The sequence below is a fragment of the Diabrotica virgifera genome, chromosome 3 (genome assembly GCF_917563875.1).
Source record: "Diabrotica virgifera virgifera chromosome 3, PGI_DIABVI_V3a".
Lineage (NCBI taxonomy): Eukaryota > Metazoa > Arthropoda > Insecta > Coleoptera > Chrysomelidae > Diabrotica > Diabrotica virgifera.
In genome coordinates, this window is record NC_065445.1 from 34,161,236 (window position 1) to 34,182,620 (window position 21,385).

Genomic DNA, 21,385 nt, shown 5'->3' on the forward strand with positions numbered 1-21,385 from the left:
TAACAATTTGTATTATTTAAGAATATAATAATTACATTTTGGTTTCGTAGTAAGTGTTTTTTAGGAATAATAATGTATAGATTTAAAATATTGTATTGCAAATAATTATCATTATTAAATGGTTATTATTTTTTTTTTATATAAAATTGTCATTGTATGTGTTGTTAAATAAATAAGATAAAAATAAGCTGTAATTCAATAAAAAAATACAAATTATAAAAAAACTTAACACAAATCCTTGAGAACTAAATATGTTTGTTATATAAATGTTGTGCAAATTTTTTAAAATTATCTTTCTAATCCATTGACACGCAGAGATGATATCTAAAACACATTTAGTTACCTAAAAAAATTCGAGTTGACCAAATATAACATGAACATTGTGAATAAAAATGAAGGAAATGAGAGAAAGCTTAGTAAAAATGAAGGAGTATTGGAAGGAGAGTTGCTGGAAGTAATGTATGTTGGGCTTGAAACCGAAGATGAGCATGAGCTAAAACCAGAGAATGGAAGTAGTCAAACCAATACTTTATTTCTATATCTAACAGTTCTTGTGAGTAAGTAAAATTTAAAAATACATTGACAAATTATCTCATTGAAAATTTTAGATTCTTGATTTCATCTCACAATTAAGGCCGTCGGTGCATAATTCGCAAATATTTTACGGCTATCCCTACTTTTTCTGTCTTTACACGGCAAATTACCGTGTAGTAAAATTCACACTGGTATGGATATGCAAACATTACTAGAATGTCATTCTACTTGAAAATGTCATCCTTAAAGAGACATCTTTTGAATGTTCTTGGATAACTGTTATTTGTATAATTGCAAATTATTAATTCAGTTAATAAATGTGATTATTTCATTCATAGGAGATTCTGACCAATAGGAAACTACAGAAATAAAAACTAACCTGATAATTTTTGATAATTTCCCGTCGTCAAGTATATTACGTCAGATGCCCTTCGTTGCTATGAAAAAATACATTCAGTGACATTAATGACAATTAATGTTTTAAAAATTATAAAAGTGATGACTTTCAACCGTCACATATTTATAACAAGTGTGTTTAATTGTAGTAATTCGTACTTACATAAATAAGTTACAATAAAATTTTGGTTTTGAACAGTTTTATTCATGAAATAATCGCAACAAATTGCACTCGATCTCTAAAATTAATATAGAATTTTAGAGCTCTTGCGCAATTACTACTGATTATTTCACTCATAGGAGATTCTGACCAATAGAAAGATACATAAATCTAAATTAAATCTATTATTTTTTGATGATTTTAACTTCCAATCGTGTAGTAAAATATTTGATCACGTGTTTAATTCTGTCCAATCAGATTAAAATTATACTGAGAATTATTTACTGTAGAAAATTCCCGATAAAAATTTTTTAAGTAGATTGTTTCTGTTTAATGGCAATCAGTTTCCTAGTTTTGACAACTCACATTTAAGAAAATATCCATAATATACGTATTAAAAAATAATCAGTAGTAATTGCACAAGAGCTCTAAAATTATTGAATTTTTCCCGAGTGTCACTTTGGCAGTTTTAATTTAAGGCGAGTGAAATTATGTCAAAGTGTCACGAGGGCCAAAATTCAATATTAATTTTAGGGTTCGAGTGCAATTTGTTGCTATTATTTCATGAATAAAACTGTTCAAAACCAAAATTTTATTTTAATTTATATATGTAAGTACCAATTAGTGAAATTAAACACACAGTTGTTATAAATATGTATTTGACGGTTGAAAGTCATCACTTTTATAATTTTTAAAACATTTGTCATTAATGTCACTGAATGTATTTTTTCGTAGCAACGAAGGGCATCTGACGTAATATGCTTAACGACGGGAGATTATCAAAAATTATCACCTTAATTTGCATGTCTGTAGCTTTCTATTGGTCAGAATCTCCTATGAATGAAATAATCAGTAATAAGTGCACAATAGCTCTAAAATTATTGAATTTTTCCCGAGTGACACTTTGACAGTTTTAATTTCACGAGCCAAGGGCTAGTGATATTATGTCAAAGTGTCACGAGGACAAAAATTCTATATTAATTTTAGAGATCGAGTGCAATTTGTTGCGATTATTTCATGAATAAAACTGTTCAACACCAAAATTTTATTGTAATTGTATTGTATTATATTGTATTGTATTGTATTGTAAATGTTGAAAGGGCTGTAGTTAAAAGGGCTTGAACGAGTCACTGATCATGAATGTATGCAAATTTCGAAACACCAGATCTTAATCAATTTGTGTCTAACAGAAAAACAAAAAAATACATAATATTCAGAAAAGCAATGCTGACTTTTTTGTTTGTCGTGATTTTTGGTGTCTCTAATAATGTTTAAGTTATTTTGGGAAAAAGCATATTTTTCAAAATTAAAATTTTTAAAAATTTTATTTTAAAACCAAATTTTTTCAAAAATAAGCACTTTGAATCGTTGAAACTTACAGATCATATAAACACAACATCAGTAAATATTCATTTCAGTTGATAATTAGGGGGTGGTCTTCCCGATTTTTTTTTGCCAAAACAAAAGGGACCAACTTTATTTTGAGCGTAACTTGCTTAGATTGAATGCTAGAAACTTTTAATAAAAACAGAAATAAAGCTTTTTTTTAAACACTTTAAAAAAGTTATAATGGGTTTTCCCCAAAAAGTGCCTACTTTTTTGGATATTTCGCTTCGAAATATTCTATTTGAAATTTGGTGAATATGAATCTATTTTTCATTGGCTATAACTCTGGTTCTACGAGATCCAGAGACCTAACGCTTACACCATTTTTTTTACTTTTTTACAGGCTATATTTTTTCTAAGAACATTTTTTTCGACAAAATACTTACTTTTTGAGTTATTTGCGAAAAACCGTCAAAAAATGTAGTTATTTTGTTGAAAAATGAACATATTCACTTGCAAATAACTCGAAAAGTGTTGACTTAGCGAAAAAGCTCTATAGAACAAAATTTACTTAAAATTAGTCAGTTTATCCATTTCCGAACTTATTTTGGAGATATATTTTTTCACCCCTCAAGAGGGGGTGAAAGTCACCCCCAGGGCAAAAGCACACATCGGCACAATATCACTTTTTTTCTTTGACATGTAAGCTATGCGTATGCCAAATTTTATGTCAATCCAAGCGGTTCTTTAAAATTTAGAGCAAAAACCGTGAAAAAATGGACTATTTTGTCGGACAGAACCTCCAATTGATTTGTTACCATTTCATTATACCCTCATGCAAAAATCAGACTGCTATTACTAACCAACATGATTCCTGTCATTTGACATGTTCTTCGTGTTCCACTCATTAAAATGCCCAGTTGGTGATAAACACCAGTCTGATTTTTGCGTGAGTTTAATGAAATGGTAACAAATCAATTGGAAGTTCTGTCCGACAAAATACATGGACTGTTTTCGTAGTCTGACGTTCCAAATTTTTAACCTGTTACACAATTAAAACTTCCCCTGTTCCAGTTTCCCATACATCAAATTTTGTCCGACTAGACACCGTTAAGCCATTAACACATTTTCAGCTTGCTATTAATCTTTTTTTGGTATGTGGGATCCAGGTCTAATAAATCAATTATTTGAGGGGTCTAGATTCAAAACCGGACATTTCCACTTTATGTCATTCCCAGTAAACTAAAAAAAACAATTTACAACTTTACTGTTCCCTATCTCAAATTGGAGGAAAAGTCCACTTTTATATCTGAACCAATTCTTTCACACTGAATTACTACTAGTAACTGTCCAATTTTGCTCTTTATCAAATTGTTAATATATGGATCTTTAATTACAGATTACAGAGGTGTATTCAACTAATTTTGACCAAAAAGTGGAAATGTCCGGTTTTGCATCTAGACCCCTCATTTATCAAATACACTATGTATATCAATATTATTTAATCAACAACTCAAAATATTCCCGATGCCATGTCAAATATTTAAAATTGTCACTGATTTTCACTGTCTGACTGACAATATGCTGACAATATTCTATTAGACTTAGTGCGTTGAAAGACAAAGATAGATTTGGAAAATATTACCACGGACATTGTGTTCATTTTTTTCGAATCCTGGAAAAACCAATAATAATTTTTGAGAAATTTAAACGTAGAATGAAAGACGAAATTATTACCGAGGCCCGAATGTCCCTTAGAATAAATAAAAAGTTTATTTTGAATGACATATTTAAAATTAAAAATTACACTAAATTTTCTCTTAGTTTTCCACCCCTGTAACTTATTAAAATAAACATTATAGAAGTTCTCAGGGACTTGCGGCCCTAGCTAATAACGTAATCTTTTATTCTGCGTTTAAATTTTTCAAAAATACTTATTAGTTTTTCAGGATTCGAAAAAAATGAATCCCCATTTGAATAGCATTGCAGCCGAAAATACGTACCCATCCCATTAAAACTATTTGGCGTACCCTTATCATACTTGGCAGAAAGTGTAGGTACTGTACACCCTACGAAATTAAGATAAATAATCGTTTCTAGCTACTACCAGAGGCGTACGACAGGGGATAGTGGCTAGTTGAACCTTCCCAAATTCTACGTCACTGACGAAATTGCTATTTAGTGTAATTTTTTGATTTTGCAATACTTTTTATGTAAATAATATACTCTTCATTCGTAACGATAAAATGATTAGTTTTCGAGATATTTAAAATTAAAAATGAAGCGACATAATACATTAATCAAAATAACCGTGTCGTTTCATCTTTAACTTCAAAGATCTCGAAAACTAATGACTTTATCGTTACGAATGAACAGTATATTATTTTCATAGAAAGTATTGGAGAATCCAAAAATTGAACTAAAATAGCAATTTCGCCAGTGGCGTAGAATTTGGAAAGGGTCAACCATTCACTTCCAGTCACGGGTCAACCCCCCGTCGTACGCCTCTGGTACTAACCAGAAACGATTGTTTAACATAATTTAGTATTTTGTACAGTACCTATACTTCCTGCCAAATATGAAAAGAATACGTCGAATAGTTTTAAAATGCTGAGCAAAAATAATTTTTAAGTTTTTAGGTAAAACTCAGTAGGTAAAAACAGTAGTAACTCAGTAAGGAACCACATTTTATTAAGGTTTCTCCAGTTACTATATAGACAATTATTACTGAGACTATAATATATATTATATGTATTGATGTGATCTTGATTATTGATATGAGATAATATTCTTATTTGTCATTTAATTTAATCAATGCATTAATAATAATTTAATTAATTAACCAGATCACATATCAATATGTTTTCAATCTCAGGGCGAATTATAAAATTAATTACCTACTTACGTGGCTTCTCAGTATTTCTCAATGGTTCCTAATCGGGATAGGAAAGAAAAGAGTAAAATAATACACACATATGGGTTACAATTATAATCAAAATATTGTTTATTTTATTTAAATGGCAATCACTGCTTAATATGTGCTAGATCTTATTATTCTTAAACATAACATTTACAAATGGGAATCTTATTTCCTTTTGGTTTCCAATTGAAAGTTTTTATTAACATTTAACTATTAGGATTTATTAGCAACAATTCTATTTAAGTTTGATGAAGCTTTTCTGATATTATTGATTATGTTCTTCAATTTATAATGTGGTATTTAATACGAAAAACCCATACATTCATGTCCAAACAAATGAGACTGACCTTTTTCTGGTGAACTGAGAATGTCTTCACACAAGACCCGTTTCCTGCTATCCTTGGCTGCGATCAAAACCTCGTCCTGGCTTTCAGTAATGTTCTCCTTTGAAGATTAGCTCGTATAGCTCTCGTTCCTGCTTCTGTCGTGATGCTGTGTTCTACCTTTTTTGAAACTGCAATCAGCTACCGGGACACTCTTGGCTCAAGGAGGTTCTTTACTCTCAACCTGGCCTACCTCTCGTTCCACGATAGATCTCCACACTCACGGAACTACACCGGCTTTCTCACTCTCCGTACACTACCGTCTACTACTGGACTTCCCTTCTCGACAGCTCAAAACATTCTGATCTCTATTTGTCATTCATTCCCCTACTTTCTAAATATCCCTTCCAGATTCACAAATCAACCTTCCACCACCAACTCTCATTCGCAGTATTCCTCAAAACCAATTTTTAATCTTTCTAAATATGCTTAATGGATTTCAAAAAAAAATAGTTAATTCCCATTCTAAAATTACTTTCTACTATTTACAAAATTTAATGACCTATTATCTACTTCAACTGAGTCTTATTTAGCATAGGCTAATGATCGAACCTTCCGCGAACAACGATAATGACCTATTATCGATTTCAACTGAGTCTTATTTAGCATAGGCTAATGATCGAACCTTCCGCGAACAACGATGATGGTACGCGCCATTCACTTTGTTTATTCTAGTCGCATTTTCCGAGTTTCGTAAGCTTCTTCTAATCACTTCTTAAAATTACATATGACAGTTTGTTGTATACAGGTTGTTCTAAATTTATATGCCCGTGGTTGAGAAAATTGAAAATATTTTATATTAAATTGAAATCTGCTTATAATTATCAAAATTTAATTTTCATATCAAATAGAAATATAACAAATCCCCGCCTTGTATTCGATAAAATTTATCTGCATTTTTAAATAAATTTTCTCGAGGCAAAACCAACTCCCTGTATATTTCCTAACTTTAATCTACGTCTTATATCCTAACTTACTATCTACTTCATGTAATTCTGTCTTTTATTCGTGATATTGGTATACATCGTGAATATTATAAATTCCTCGGATCTTTTCCGAGTTCCTGTGCCTCAACTCATAACTATTTATCCCATTTTCATTATTCACGATGTACGGGCCTTCGAAAACAGGCATCAACTTTGCGCAAATGCCCCCAGGAAGATTTGATACTCGTAATGCCCTCACGAGTACTTTTTCACCCTTTTGGAAAGTCACTGGTCTTCTTTTTCTATTTTGTTCCTGTCTTTGGATATATTTTTCGTTGCTTCGCCGTAATCTTCTCTGTACGGTTTCAATCACGGTGATATTCTTTTGGCTCTTGGTCTTCCCATGGCCTTATCGGCAGTACACCCTTCATGATGTATTCTGGGGTCTCTTTTGTTACTGTGCTCGGAATTGTATTTAGATACCTTTCTATTTCCGCCATTTTCCTGTCCCAGTGGCGACGTTGACCATCTGTTGCAATGCGAAGAAATTTCGTCACTTCCTGTATGAATCGTTCCGAAGGATTACTCTGTGGATGCCTGATGCTGACAAAATTTGTCTCTATTCCTCGTTCTCGAAGTTGTCCCTTGAAACGATCATTTCGGAAATACGTTGCATTGTCCAGTAGAATCTTTTTTGGTGTTCCTACTATGGCTATAAAATTGTCGATTTTTCTTAATATTTCTTCCCCCTTTGTGGTGCGGCAACTATATAATTTTACGTATTTTGAAAACACATCCACCATTACCAGAATATGTTTGTTCCTTTTAGTGGTCATAATTAGATCGCTTAACATATCTATTGCTACAATGTCTAGTTTGTTTCGGGCTTCAATATTTTTGGCAACATTTTCGTTTTTGAAATTCCGACTCTTATATTTTTGACATACATCGCACTTCTGGGTAATTTCCTTTGCAATGCGGTAATCCTGTCGGCTGATGTAATTTTCCCTAAAAACGAGCCAAACTTTTCTGCTACCGATATGCCCATTGTCCTCATGTAATTTCTTTATTATCTTTTCGGCCAATGTCTGTGTCACTAAATATAGTTCCTTTCCGTCTATTCTCTTAAAATATATGTTATTTTCTACTTCCGCTCTTCTTTTCTCTCTTTCCTCTAGGTCTTCCTGGTTTGTCCTTATCTCATTTAACGAATATATCCCTTCTTCTTGTATTAATCTATTTAGTCCCACCTGTAGAGTAATTGTTTCCTTTTTTCCGGTGTCCTCATCCCGTGTTAGAGCGTCGGCTATTATGTTGTCTTTTCCTTTTATGTATCGGAACTCAAAATCATATTCCTGTAATAATAGAATGCCTCTATGTATTCTATTATTTACTAATCTATTCTTCATGATATGTACTAAAGCTGCATGGTCTGTTTCGATTGTGAATTTTGCTCCCAATAAGTAAAACCTCAATTTGTTTACGCGATATAGTACACTGGCAAACTCCAATTCTGTAACACTATATTTTCTCTCATGTGTTTTAGTCACTCGAGATATAAAACATATCGGCACTTCTTGGTCGTTTTGTATTTGAGACAGAACTCCTGCAAATTTTTGTATGGACGCATCAGTTCGGAGTATAAAAGGTAAATTGTAAATGGGGTGGTATATTTTCGTTCCTTTTGCGAATTCTCGTTTTAATGTTTCGAAAGCTTCCTCCTGTTCTTCTTTCCAATTCCATTTTATTCCTTTTTTAAGCAATTTTATCAGAGGGATTTCCTTTTGGCTCAAATCGGGAATCAGTTTTTTAAAATAATTAATCGTGCCAAGAAAACCTCTCAATGTTTTCAAATTCGTTGGTCTTGGGTATTCATCTATGAGCTTGACTCTGTCTTCGGCTAATCTTACTGTTTTGGTGTCCAATTGAAAACCCAAATAAATGACTTCTTTTTGAAAAAATTGACATTTTTCAATGTTTAATTTCAATCCCGCTGTGTCCAATTCTTCCAGAATTATTTCTATGTGTTCCAGATGACTCTGAGTATCTTGTGAAAAAATTAATAAATCATCGATATAATGAACTATGAAATCTTCATGGCGATTCAAAATGGTATGTAGAGCTCGGACGAGTGCAGCACAGGCACTCTGCAATCCAAATGGCACTACCTTAAACCGGTAGACAATACGATCAATAGAAAAAGCGGTGTAGTTTCTACACTTTTCAGCTAACGGTATCAACCAAAAACTGTGTTTTAAGTCAATTTTCGAAAATATGTGTGACCCGGTGATTCTTCCAAAAATGGCCTCGATGTTTAGAGGTGATTCATATTGTGATACAGTGTGCTGGTTGATATTCCTGGCATCTAAACATAATCTCAATTCTCCATTGCTTTTCTTTACTATCACAATCGGGTTAACATACGGTGAATCACATCTTTCGATGATTTGATCTTCCAACATTTTATTTATTTCTTCTTTCACCTCTTGTCGATACTTGTATGGAATCGGGTAAGTCTTTGATCGAAAATTTCCCAAGTTTTTCACCTCAAATGAATGTTCGTACTTTTTAGCCACTCTGTTTTCCTCATTGATCAAATTTTCGTAGTTTCTTAACATCAACCGCAATTCTTTTTCTTTCCCTTCTCCACATATTAATTTTCTGTCTTCTTTCTCAGATTCTTTCTCTACTACTGTTTCAATCATATTCTTTTCACTTTCATTTTTTAGCTTTATTTCTTCTTCTCCTGAGCTCGTCTCTTCTTTTGAGGAATCCCAGGTTTCCTTTGTTTCTGATACTCTCAAATTTTCTTCTTCTGGGCTCAACTCTTCTTTTGAGGAGCCACAGGTTTCATTTTCTTTTATCTTTTTCTGACCTTTTCTCCTTTTTTTTCTTTGTCCTTGCTTCGCTGCCAAATTCATTTCCACTGTTTGTTCTTTACCTGATTCGTCCGTATTTTGTTTCTCATGTTCCTTGTCCTGTTCTTTTTCTTTTTCTTCTGTTAGTTTCATCGTATTATTTTTAAAATCTATCACTACATGTTTTTCTGCCAATTCGTCAACTCCTACTATCATGTCATGTGACATGTTTGGCATTATTACACATTGTAGTGCATACATATTCTTACCCAGTCGTACCATTACTCGTATGCCTTCATTTATAGTTGCCAATGTCCGTTTGTTTGCGCCCACTAAATTTACCCTAGGTATTTTGTAAATTAAATTTGTTAAGTTAACTTCTTCTATTAGTTTTCTGTTGACCAATGTTATTTCAGATCCAGTGTCTATCATAATTTTAATTGGTTTCTCGTTGATAAATCCATCCACAAATTTTAAATTAACTCCATTTTTCTTTTCGTTGTTTCCTGCCAATTTAATAAACTCCTTGGGGTGACAAAAGATTCCTGTTTGATTTTTGGTTTTTAGTGAGCGCCGTCGTGAAAAGACGCCGGTTGCTCATCGTTGTTTATATTTTCGTCATAATGTCTCTCTCCGTCATATTCATCTGTCTGGGTATTATTTACTTCTCTTCTATTTTCTCTTGGTCTGTCGGATCTGTTTCGGTTTTCTCGATATCCCTGTTCATTTTGTCTACCATTATTTCTGTTTTCTTGATTTGAGCGTGTGGTGTTTCTATTCTGGTATTCTCGATTTCTGTCCTCATTCCATTGCCTATTTCTTTGTTCATAATTTCCTCTTCCGTTGTCTCTATTTTCGTTTTCCCTTCTGGGATTAAAATCTCGTCTTGTATAGTCCCTCCTATTTTGATTTCTATCTCTGTAATCTTGTGTTTCTCGGGGCCTGTAATCTTCTCGCGACCTTCTTGATTTTCTTTCTCTTAGACGTGATTCTCTTATTTGTAGGAATTGGCATAAACTATCTATGTCTTTGTAATTTTGCAATGTGATATGGTCTTCCAGCGTTTCCTCGAAATGTCTTGCAATCAGTTCGACTAATTGTTCCGATGAGTAATTATATTGTAAATGTTTTGCATTATTGTAAATTTGCAAAGCATATGTCCTTTCTGATACACCCATCCTATCATTGTATTTCCCATTTTGCAATTCCTTGTTAATTTCCCCTTGTTGGACCTTTCCCCAGAAATAATTCAAAAATGTTTGTTCAAATTGTTGCCAATTGCCGAATTCTTCTTCTTTGCGATCGAACCATAGGCTTGCTTCATATTTGAGATGGTTTCTGATAGTTTCTTTTGCTGTTTCGAAATTTCCGATGTGCTGTATTTTCTTTTTCAGGCTATTTATGAACGGCACTGGGTGTAATCTTCTTACATCCCCGCCAAACCTTATCTTCACGTCATCTGTGCTATGTATAATCGTTTCTCTTCTGTCTCCGACATTCTGTTGCGTCCTGTTTTCGGTGACTTGTTTTTCTATTTCTGTGATTCTTTTTTCCACTTCTTCTCTGTCTACTTGAATAGCATTTTCCAACTTATTCTCCAAATTTTCTATTTCCTTTTTCTGGCAATTCGTTATCTCCTTTATTTTGATTTTGATTTCTTTAATCTCTAACTCCTGTTTCTCGCTCTTTTCTGCAATCTCTTCTATTTTTTTAACCATTTCCTTCTTAATACTCTCTATATTTCTGTTGTTTTCTTCTATTCCTTGTTTTGTTTCCTGTTGATTTTCTTGCATTATTCTTTTTGTTTCATCCATTTTCTTTGATGTTTCTTCCTGGTTTTTATCCAGTTTTTGTTGTGATTCATCCATTTTTTGTTGTGTTTCTTCCATTTTTTGATCCACTTTATCCATTTTCTTTGATGTTTCTTCCATGGCTTGTTTCGTTTCACGTTGATTTTCATCCATTTTTTGTGACTGGAGTTGCATTAGTTGTAATAATTTATCTATTCCTGATAATTCTTGCTGTTCTGATGCCATGATTGTCGTGTCTAAAATATCTTCTTGGTCTGAATGTTCTTTTTGTTTTTTGTTGTCTTTGCTTTGGCTTCTTGTCACAGACATTTGTTTTCAAGAAGTACTATCCCCGCCAAATATGAAATTTTACTAGTATGTTACCAAAACGACTTTTTCTCACCCAAATATTATAAATTGTCAATAAATATATCAAATGTAAATATCGTAAAATAAAATCTTAAATCAGTTATGTAAAATTTGTACCTAAAGAGATCTAAAATTTTATGTTATCAAATGTAAGTATCTCACTTTTTACCACAGGCATATAAATTTTCAAATACCGGCTTTACTCTTTCTATCCTTCAAATTTGCCACTAGAAATACTTTTCAATGCTTTCCACGTTGGACGACAGTTGATGTGATCTTGATTATTGATATGAGATAATATTCTTATTTGTCATTTAATTTAATCAATGCATTAATAATAATTTAATTAATTAACCAGATCACATATCAATATGTTTTCAATCTCAGGGCGAATTATAAAATTAATTACCTACTTACGTGGCTTCTCAGTATTTCTCAATGGTTCCTAATCGGGATAGGAAAGAAAAGAGTAAAATAATACACACATATGGGTTACAATTATAATCAAAATATTGTTTATTTTATTTAAATGGCAATCACTGCTTAATATGTGCTAGATCTTATTATTCTTAAACATAACATTTACAAATGGGAATCTTATTTCCTTTTGGTTTCCAATTGAAAGTTTTTATTAACATTTAACTATTAGGATTTATTAGCAACAATTCTATTTAAGTTTGATGAAGCTTTTCTGATATTATTGATTATGTTCTTCAATTTATAATGTGGTATTTAATACGAAAAACCCATACATTCATGTCCAAACAAATGAGACTGACCTTTTTCTGGTGAACTGAGAATGTCTTCACACAAGACCCGTTTCCTGCTATCCTTGGCTGCGATCAAAACCTCGTCCTGGCTTTCAGTAATGTTCTCCTTTGAAGATTAGCTCGTATAGCTCTCGTTCCTGCTTCTGTCGTGATGCTGTGTTCTACCTTTTTTGAAACTGCAATCAGCTACCGGGACACTCTTGGCTCAAGGAGGTTCTTTACTCTCAACCTGGCCTACCTCTCGTTCCACGATAGATCTCCACACTCACGGAACTACACCGGCTTTCTCACTCTCCGTACACTACCGTCTACTACTGGACTTCCCTTCTCGACAGCTCAAAACATTCTGATCTCTATTTGTCATTCATTCCCCTACTTTCTAAATATCCCTTCCAGATTTACAAATCAACCTTCCACCACCAACTCTCATTCGCAGTATTCCTCAAAACCAATTTTTAATCTTTCTAAATATGCTTAATGGATTTCAAAAAAAAATAGTTAATTCCCATTCTAAAATTACTTTCTACTATTTACAAAATTTAATGACCTATTATCTACTTCAACTGAGTCTTATTTAGCATAGGCTAATGATCGAACCTTCCGCGAACAACGATAATGACCTATTATCGATTTCAACTGAGTCTTATTTAGCATAGGCTAATGATCGAACCTTCCGCGAACAACGATGATGGTACGCGCCATTCACTTTGTTTATTCTAGTCGCATTTTCCGAGTTTCGTAAGCGTCTTCTAATCACTTCTTAAAATTACATATGACAATTTGTTGTATACAGGTTGTTCTAAATTTATATGCCCGTGGTTGAGAAAATTGAAAATATTTTATATTAAATTGAAATCTGCTTATAATTATCAAAATTTAATTTTCATATCAAATAGAAATATAACAGTATATTATATGTATATTATATTTTTGTCAGTTTGTAATGAAATTTTCTTTTTTCAGTACAAATGCCAATACTAATAAGTGGATCACAAATAGTATGGAATTCTCCCAGTATACCTAAGATAACTTCAAACGATAGCCAGATAAATCCTTTGGACCATCCCGCTACCACCATAGATATATCAATGATAGCAGGCATTCCAGGTCTGGCTGGACTTATTGGAACGCTTGCATTACCAAAATTTTCGAACATTTTGGGACGAAAGTTAATTTTACAAGTAATGGTATTTTTTACTCTATTGGGATCGCTACTGTTGACTTTTAGTAGATCTGTGACTGTGATAATTGTTTCAAGATGCATTATTAGTATATTTTTACAGGGTGCTGTTGCTATTGTACCTATTTATATTACAGAAATTTGCGAGGATCATAATAGGGCTAAATTTGGTTGCTTTTTAGGACTATTTCATCAAATTGGTCACTTTTATACGTTTGTAGTAGGACCTTTGTTTAGCTATAAAATGTTTAATTTTTTTATTTCACTTCCAGCTATTCCGTTTCTTGCACTATTTATATTTTTCCCAGAAAGTCCTGCTTATTTGCTTTCCAAAGGTAAGAGAACACGCTGTGTTAAAGCATTGAAGAAACTGAGACGTAATAAAACCGACAAGGAAATAGAGGAAGATATAAGAAAATTGGAAGAAACTGTCAAATCCAAAGAACGTACTAAGCAAAACTCCAGTATTTTATCGTTATTCCAAACTAAAGAATCTCGAACAGGCCTTATGCTAGCAATGCTACCATTAATGGTGAATCATCTTTCAGGGGTTGCTGTAATCATGTCATTCTTGGCACCATTCTTTAATTCAGCTGGTACTGGTATCTCTGGTCATAAAGTAGGTGTAATGGCATCTACTGCAAAAATTGTATGTTTTGGCATTACTTCCAGTGTAGTAGAGAGGGTAGGAAGAAGGCGAATGCTGTTTTTATCTTCTCTGGCAACAGGAGTACCACTTTTTGGATTAGGCTGCTATTTCTACTTGAAACATATAAACTCTCCAATAATTCACGAATTGCAATGGTTGCCTCTTATATTGGTTCTTTCGGATGTCACTTTCTACTCATTGGGATTAGGTCCAATTCCAATCAGCGTTATGCATGAAATGTTTACTGCTGAGCACAGGGCTGCCGCTGGAAGTTTCCTCATGTCAGTTATGGTCATAGTAATGTTCTTATTGACCTCTAGTTTTCCAATTATTGCTGCCACTATTGGAACCCACTGGGCTGTCTGGTTGTTCAGTTTCAGTTGTTTTTTAGGATCATTTTTCATTTATAGATATTTACCAGAGACAAGTGGTAAAAGTTTGTTACAAATTCAAGAAATGTTAAAAAACTATTAGTTTTGTATATCGTCAGTGGCGTGCTGGAACTTTTCAAGCGGCCCGGTGATTTTATAGAAAAGCGGCCTCCCATTCTCATTTTATCTTCTATTATCAGGATTTTTTATTCGTTATTTATAAAACAAAAATATAAATTATTTTTTAATTAAACATAAAACTTTGAATTTAATGACTTTTTTTTAATTTGCTGTTTTTTTATTTAAGAATAAGCAATCTTACAAATAATAAATGTATGACAATATTGTTTGCAGCAAGGCAGAAAACGTTTATCCCCCATATAATCTGATGACCTTACTAGCTTTGAACAAACCGTCAATCTTTAGGATTGTTCTAGATTATGTTAAGTCGTGTAAATTGAAACTTAAGATTATAAAATTGTCGTGCAAATTAATAATACTCCATACCCCTACTTAGTCTGTGGTTAGTCACCCTGAACGACCTGGGTACGGAAAGTTTTTTTTTTTTCGTTCCCTACCCTTGATCGATTTGATTCGTAATGTTCTTGGTGTATGGTCAGGAGATGATTTTAAGAAGTGTTGCTGGCTAAATGGGCGCAGTTCCCAAAGGCATAAAAGAAAAAAAAAAGGCAGAAACCATAATAAATTTTGCCAAAAAAAATAAAGGCAAAAAACCATTTTGAATAAATGTTATATATGAATTTAATGTAATTAAGATAAAAGTTAAATAAAATATTTGAAAATTTTTTAATTATGTATTAAGTTGAATTTTAGTGTTATTCTGAAGCTATTTTCTTGTGGCATTTTTGTAATTAACTAGTTTTGATGGGAAGTAAGCCACAATTGAATTTTAGTAAATCAATTATACAAGAAAGTACAAATACAAGTATAGTACAAATACTTTAATTTAACAATATTTAAATGTTAATACAGCGCAATAATTTACAGATTATTTTGCAATTATTTTGTAAAATAATTAACTCTGGGTCAATAATTTTCGCATTAAAGTAGATTTTTGAGCAAATTCGTCGATAATTTCATCATTTTTAAGCTCATACAAAGCTTCTTTTTCTATAGCCATTGACATAAATGTTTCCAAGTGATGTTGTGTTAAAGTAATTCTTAACCGATTTATGTATTTCATTGTTGAAAAGGTTCTTTCGATTTTCTTTTAACATATTATTTATTAGTGTGGTAGAGTTATTCTTTTCTAATTCTGAATTCGCACTATAATAAATGAAATGGAAGCTTTTTTTAGTTTGAAAATCATTCCTAAAATATTTTAATTTTTCAAGACTTTTTTTAACCATTCCGTACGCAGCCAAAATATTCAAACCATCTGTTTACAGATCTTCAGAAAGAGGAGTTGTGATAGTAAATATCCTCAAAAATGTTGTAGCAATCAGGATTGTTTCGAACGTTGCGATATTTTTCAAGTGAGCTTCAGATAAATAACGAGTTGTCATTACCACTGTTATTGTTAATCTCTTCTAATCTTAAAATTAATCCAACAAACATCTAAAATTACATCTAAAATTTTTTGTGAAAGAAACTTATTTAACCGGCCTCGAGAGGCCGCAGCCTCTCGGTGATTGCACCGTTTCATTTATATGGCCAGCACGCCACTGTATATCGTTATAAATAAAACGTTACGGAATGTTCCTCTGTTTATTCTAATTTAGATAATATACAGGGTGGGCCAAAGAAAAGGGTCCACCTCGATATTTGGCAGTAGTTATTAGATTTTAAGGAAACGCCGAAACAGGTCGATTTTTATTTTTAAATTAAAATTTTTTGATATATATTTCATACTAGTAACGTCATCCACTTGGGCGTGATGACGTAATCAATGATTTTTTAAATGGGAATAGGGGTCGTGTGGTAGCTCATTTGAAAGGGCGTTCAATCCTCTGTTGAGTAATATAAACATTAATATCAAAATTTATACAAAGTGGCCCACAAAAAGTTAATTGACGAGAAAAGTAGAATGTATATAATTTATTTAACTTAAAATACATTCTATTGCTGTCTAAATAAACATTTCTTTTCGCTTAAATTAAACACAAACAACCTCCCACCTACCTCTTGGCAGTTTGAACATTTAATTTAAGTGAAAAGCAATGTTTATTTTCCACATAAACATTTTTTTCTATTTTATGACAGCAATGCTATGTATTTTGAGTTAAATAAATTCTTCTTTTTTCGTCAATTTATTTATTTCAAAAATTATTTTTTTGGCCACCCTGTATAAATAATGATATTAATGTTTATATTACTGAATATAGAATTGAACATCCTTTGAAATGAGCTACCACATGATCCCTATTCCCATTTAAAAATCATTGATTATGTCATCACGCCCAGATGGACGACGTCACTGGTATAAATATACCAAAAAATTGTAATTTAAACATAAAAATCGACCTGTTTCGGTATTTCCTTAAAATCTAATAACCACTGCCAAATATCGAGGGGGACTCTTTTCTTTGGCCCACTCTGTATAAAAGCATATTAGTCCAGTCGGCAGATTTGGTATCTAAAAACGAGACAAAAAACTGGATTTTTCTGAGAATGTCAATTTTGGGACCCCAACAATATGCAACATATACATTTTCACTCCTACCCTGGGCTTCCCCCTAAGACCTCCCCTCGAGGAGGGGAGACGAAAAACATCGATTTACACCTAGAAAAATGTTTCAAAGCTGAGAAATCAAATAAACGTAGCTGAAATAAACTTTAACAAAAATGAAAATAAAAGAGAGACGTACATGCTCACAATGGTACCCTGTCAAATTAGCCCCGTCAATAAAGCTCCGACAAAATAGCCCCGACATAATATGCAGCACACAAAATAGCAGCGTAATAATAGCTCGCCCACAAAATAGCCCCGACAAAATAGTCCCGACAAGAAAGCTCCCTTCAGGATTCATCATGAAATAATCCCTTAAAAATATATTTTTTCGGAAATGGTAATTATCCTTTATTCAGATGTTTATCTTAACTACATTAAATAAAAATGGCGCCCATGATTAGTTAGTTTTATTTATTTCGTTCGTCTTTAGCCATTATTCATCTTCATTCATTTCAATACATTATTCTTATTTTATTATTTCACCTTTTAGTCATCATTATTATCTACATAGAGCTACTGTTCTTCGACAGGCATGCAAATGAGCCGTATCCATCCTTGAGTGTCAAGCTGCTCTCTTGCATCTATAGCTAGCCAACTCTATTCAGTTTGCCTCTGTCTCTTCCCACTTCCACTTCTATCCCTTCTAATCCCCTTTCCTTCAGGACTACTGCAAAGTAGTATTTTTTATTTTCTTACTTCGGCTTCAACCTAGAAGCCACTTCACTGTCTTCTTTTCAGCCACAACTATTTAGTTACTTAGTCTTCTTTTTTTTTCTTACTTCTGTTGGAGTATATCTTTTTACTTTCACTCCAACAGAAGTTTTCTTCTTTTTGTTACACTGTCTTTTCAGAGAACTCGAACCCTTTCTTCTGTTTCGATTAAATGTGTTCTGCTTTTCGATTAAATTCAATGTTCAAGTCAGCTCTCGCCAGCCATCTGCCTCTTGGAAGTTTGAACATTTAATTTAAGCGAAAATCAATGTTTATTTGTGATATAAACTTATTTTGTGTTTTCTGGCAGCAGCAAAATGTATTTTGAATTAAATAAATTATATACATTCTTCTTTTTTTGTCAAATAATTTAAATTAAAAAAAGATTTTGGACACCTTGTATAAATAATTATGTAAATATAAAAATAAAAATGTATACTATTTTTATTCAGTTGCAATGCGAAGGCAAAACAATCTTATTTTTCACTTAGAATACGGAGCGCAGTCCAGCCCTCTGAATCGACGATTTTCGACTCTTGTTGGAGTCTCATCGGAGAGACGTAGGCCTGCTGCTCCATACTCTAAGTGACCAACAACAAGAGTTTATCCCCCACACCGCAACTGACGTGAATGGATTAGGTGACTAGCGTCATCTGGCAATTGAAAATTAAAGTTTTCAATCCTAATAGCGACATTAATAGTATTGAAAAATATTAAAAATATTACTAAATGATTTTTAAATTGAAAACTTATTGGTCCATTTCCCTGGTGACACCTCCAAGGCTTCTACAATATGCAAGCCAAATGGATGATGCAATGAAGACATAGAGAAATTATGTAAATGTTTATATTACTGAATAGAGAATTAAATAACCTTTCAAATGAGCTAGCACACGACCCCTATTCTCATTTAAAAAAATCATCGATTACGTCATCACGCCCAGATGGATGACGCCACTAGTATGATATATATACCAAAATATCGTAACTAAAAAAACGACGAATCCTTGTTTCAGGATTTTTCCTTAACGTCGTGTGTTTACGAAATAACTAATTTATTCTGAGTCAGATGAAATTAAATTATTAGAAGAATTTTTTTACTAAGCAACAACATTTCTGTTTAATTTATTAATATTTTGTATTTTAACAACGACGTCTGAAGTGGAAGTCGAAACATTAATAAAAAAAATTTTAAGTCAAATTGTGGCTTATTTCCCAATTAGAATAGTGATTTAAAATAAATGGTACTCCCTTAAAACGTAAAATTTTTTATTGGGGGTGTTTTCGCCGGGGCTGTTTTAGCCGTGGCTGCCTTGACCGGGTCTATTTTGTGTGCGATCTATTTTGTCGGAGCACTTTTGTTTACGGGTTATTTTGTCGAGGCTATTTTGTATCCGGGCTATTTAGACGGGGCTTTTTTGACGGGGCTGTTTTGACCGGGCCATTTTGACGGGTCACGACTCACAATCATTTATTGGATTACTCCGACCGACGACCAGTTTCACTATATATAATTTGCACAGCATCATCAGGTTCCAGTTACAGTAAACTAAATGATGCCAATACAAGATGCAAGGAATAATTTGTAAAGTCTGCACTATCATATTTTATCTTCTTGTTCAATTTATGCTAATAGCGATGGACTAAGCAGTATTGATTATCAAACTTATGACGAAGGACAGCTAACCAATTCGTGCTTGATATTTTGTTTGTAGGACTAAGACTTATGATGTTGTATATTTATACATATAAAATTTAAGTAAAATTAATTTTCAATTATTTTAGTGGCTTAGCATATCAGCATCCTGTTCAGCACTGATGATGATCTATAATCAGATCGAAATTTAGTTCTGCTTTTGTTATGTAGGCCTTTTTAGGGAATTTTAATAAATATACCTCTTATACATGATTTTACTTAAATTTTTTGTGATATACGGTATACAGCCAACTATAAGAAAACCTTTTTTCTTGTGGATTTATACATATACCGTTTTTATTTTATATTTAATAAAGATTTCTATTTATTATTATATGTTAATTATTAATTTATTGAATTAATGGTGAAACTGACAACGTTTGGATCATTTTAGGGGTAGTAATTATTAATATTAATATTTAATATTTAATATTGAATAATTTTAATCTATAATTAGGTACTACCCTTTATGATCCAAAGGTTGTCAGTCTCACAATAAATTAAATATTTTTAATAGATAAAAATAAAAACGTTAAATATATGTATAAATCAGGGTGTTTGGTAAAGAATGGGCCATAGCTTAATCTTAGATTCCTTAGCTTAAAATAGGTCGATTTAAGCTAAGTTACCTTAGCAAAAAAGTTGATAATAACCGAAATGCAGGGTGTCAAAGTTAAACTCTTATTTGATTTATTTTTAAATATTTCCTGACAGGCATGGGACAACAACACGAAATTTGATAATTGGTGCTGATATTGTATAATCTGCTAAATTATGTTAAACAAAACGTTTCTGGCTACTACCAGAGGCGTACGACGGGGGAAAGTGAATGGTTAACCCTTCCCAAATTCTACGCCACTGATGAAACTGCTATTTTAGCACAATTTTTAGATTCTAGAATACTTTCTATACAAATAATTTACTATTCATTCGTAACGAATAAGTCGTTAGTATTCGAGATATTTGAAGTTAAAAATGAAAAGCCACACTTATTTTTGATTAATGTATTATGCTCCTTCGTTTTTGGGTCCAATATCTCGAAAACTAATGGCTTTATGGTTACGAATAAGCGTATGTTATTTACATAGAAAGTATTGGAGAATCAAAAAATTGCACTAAAATAGAAATTCCGCCAGTGGCGTAGAATTTGGAAAGGGTCAACCATTCACGTCCCCTTGTCCTACGCCTCTGGTAGTAGCCAGAAACGTTTGTTTAACATAATTTAGTAGGGTTTACAGTACCAGCACCACTTACCAAATTTCGTGTTGTTGTCCCATGCCTGTCAGGAAATATTCAAAAATAAATTAAATAAAAGTTTAACTTTGATAAACTGCATTTCCGTTATTATCAATTTTGTACTAAGGTAAGTTAGCTTAAATCGACCTATTTTAACCTCTGGAATGTAAGTTTAAGCTATGATCTATTCTTTACCAAACACCCTGTACATCACAATCTTTATTCCTTTAAACAAACAAATAATCAAGCTCGCAATAGTTGCGTGTCTTCCGCCACTTTCCCTCCCCGTCAAGAACTTGCCCAAACGTTTGCTAGTCAATGCAGCTTAGTCCATCCTATCTATCGATTCCGTATTAGCATAAATTGGGCAAGAAGATAAAATATGATGGTGCAGAATTTACAAACCGTTCCTTATATC

At 32.6% G+C, this 21,385-nt stretch overlaps 1 protein-coding gene across 1 annotated transcript; it reads left to right on the forward strand.

The window, feature by feature from the left end:
- Positions 1-277: 277 nt before the first annotated feature.
- LOC114344939 (facilitated trehalose transporter Tret1-like) lies at positions 278-18,391 on the forward strand. The gene is made up of 2 exons (XM_028295763.2): positions 278-557; positions 13,396-18,391. The coding sequence occupies exons 1-2, from the start codon at positions 374-376 to the stop codon at positions 14,733-14,735; spliced, it is 1,524 nt and encodes a 507-aa protein (XP_028151564.2). The 5' UTR covers positions 278-373; the 3' UTR covers positions 14,736-18,391.
- The last annotated feature ends 2,994 nt before the right edge of the window (positions 18,392-21,385 follow it).

Bases quoted from the DNA above. Each gene is read 5' to 3' on its own strand.
- LOC114344939 (XM_028295763.2), top strand. From the start codon at position 374: ATGAACATTGTGAATAAAAATGAAGGAAATGAGAGAAAGCTTAGTAAA. The intron at 558-13,395 runs GTAAGTAAAATT...TTCTTTTTTCAG, and splicing joins ATATCTAACAGTTCTTGTGA to TACAAATGCCAATACTAATA.